We start from the raw sequence: 1,830 nt of genomic DNA on the forward strand, positions 1-1,830 counted from the left end.
AGTTTACGTCATTTGAGAGTTTACGGTTCATCGAATCTTTGATTTGAGAACACTAAACTAACAAAACGACATCATTTTACTCAACTCCAATGTCCCATAATTTACACGGTGTCGACTGACTCATAACTGTTAAGCGGTTAACTGACAATGTTTCAACATATGTTGTTTTTGGCTAATTTCATATAGTTTAGGTTGGAAACTTGAATTTGTAGTGAGTTTAGGTTGATAATTGCGAGGTATTGTAGTTTGGGTAAAGAACCGCTAAAAAGTAGTCTGTGTTTGAAATGATGTCTAACACATATATAGTTGTGTTTAGATAAGAAAATATCCTCTACTCCACGACTAATGTTATTGCCAAGAGAATATTTCAAATCTCTCGAGTGATCATCCCGGAAGTGATTATTGCAATTGTGCAAATGAAGACAAAACACGGGAACAAATCGTCTCTGATTTTATATCAAAATATATATCCATCATATGAGAAGCATTTTTAACTATCCATCATATTATTTCTCATGTTTTTCAATTAAGTATATAGTTCATAATACGCGTTTTATTAGTATTATTAGATTATTAATATTTTATATTAATAATGATGAGAGAGAGAGATAGATTAAAATGTAGAATTTGAATTTTGTTGGTGTGTACAAATAAGTAAAACTAACAATTTTAAACATTAGAAAACTTTGCATAGAAACATAATTTGAAAATCATAATATTACACATAAATTAATATTAAGACACTAAAACATTGACTAAATGAAAGAACAAACTATTAAGACATTAAAACTTTAATCAATTTAAATATTTTAAGCTTTCACTAAGGAAAGGTCTTTATGGAACCCATCCATAAAACATGGACATAGCTTGAAACTCCGGTCTAGGCATGGAATATGTGGTTTTCTTGCCGAGTCCAAAGTGATTCGTTTCCTGTCTTGAGTAAAGAAGACTTTGCACAGTTCCGTTAACGTTCCTCTGAATCATAGAGGGGTAATGAATGTACGGAAATTGATTTTGCACAACCTGAAGCCTATACAGAATTTCAGTTTGAATCATCTGTTCCATGTATTGAGCACTCCTGTGTATTTGTTCCGGCGTCCACTGCCTCAATGGATCGACATTTGGTGTACTGGGATACATATGCGCTGTTATGAAGTGCTTATCGAGCTTAGAATATGTTCCAGAATATTTGCATTTATCGACAGAGCAAGGCCTTGGTTTAGCATTCATGAATCTTCTTCCACTTGTCGAATACAGTGTCCCATAGACTTCTCCTCTACAGAGAGGACAACTTAAAGTCTTCACATTTGAGTGGCGCCTGTTGTTCTTGCTGAATTGATTAAAACAGTTGGAGTGATAGAGATTTGTATCACACATATAAGGACGACATCCTTTAGAGTATGACAAGCAGCGCAAGAGGACAGCATTGTGGGGTGGTTCCATGCATATAACGCAGATAGCATCCTCCCATTCTGAATGGACCGAAAACTTTGACTCATGTGATACTTGTTTGATGCTCTTCGAAGATCGACGGTCAGGATATGGTGATACTCTAGCGTTATTACTTACCTTTGAAAATATGGGTCTTTCCTTCGGCATCTATACAAGTCAATAATTTCAAGTCAATAATATCATTATTGACAGAAAAGATCATCCAACAATATTTAATGAAGAAGACATATTTTAAAGATCAAATAAATCATTGTAAAATCATATATTATCAATTATTTTAAAGTTCAATGATTTACACTCGATTTCTAAAGCAAATTATTTCGTCTTTTTGATACGAGGACTAAAACTGTATTTATATAATATTTTATTTTGCATGCC

General features: G+C 33.2%; 1 protein-coding gene across 1 annotated transcript; it reads right to left on the reverse strand.

Annotated features, from left to right (window-relative positions):
- Positions 1 to 834: 834 nt before the first annotated feature.
- LOC17898795 lies at positions 835 to 1,599 on the reverse strand. The gene has a single exon (XM_006304828.1). The coding sequence runs from the start codon at positions 1,597 to 1,599 to the stop codon at positions 835 to 837; it is 765 nt and encodes a 254-aa protein (XP_006304890.1).
- Positions 1,600 to 1,830: the final 231 nt, after the last annotated feature.

Source organism: Capsella rubella, unplaced genomic scaffold (genome assembly GCF_000375325.1).
Source record: "Capsella rubella cultivar Monte Gargano unplaced genomic scaffold, Caprub1_0 scaffold_1, whole genome shotgun sequence".
Classification (NCBI taxonomy): domain Eukaryota; kingdom Viridiplantae; phylum Streptophyta; class Magnoliopsida; order Brassicales; family Brassicaceae; genus Capsella; species Capsella rubella.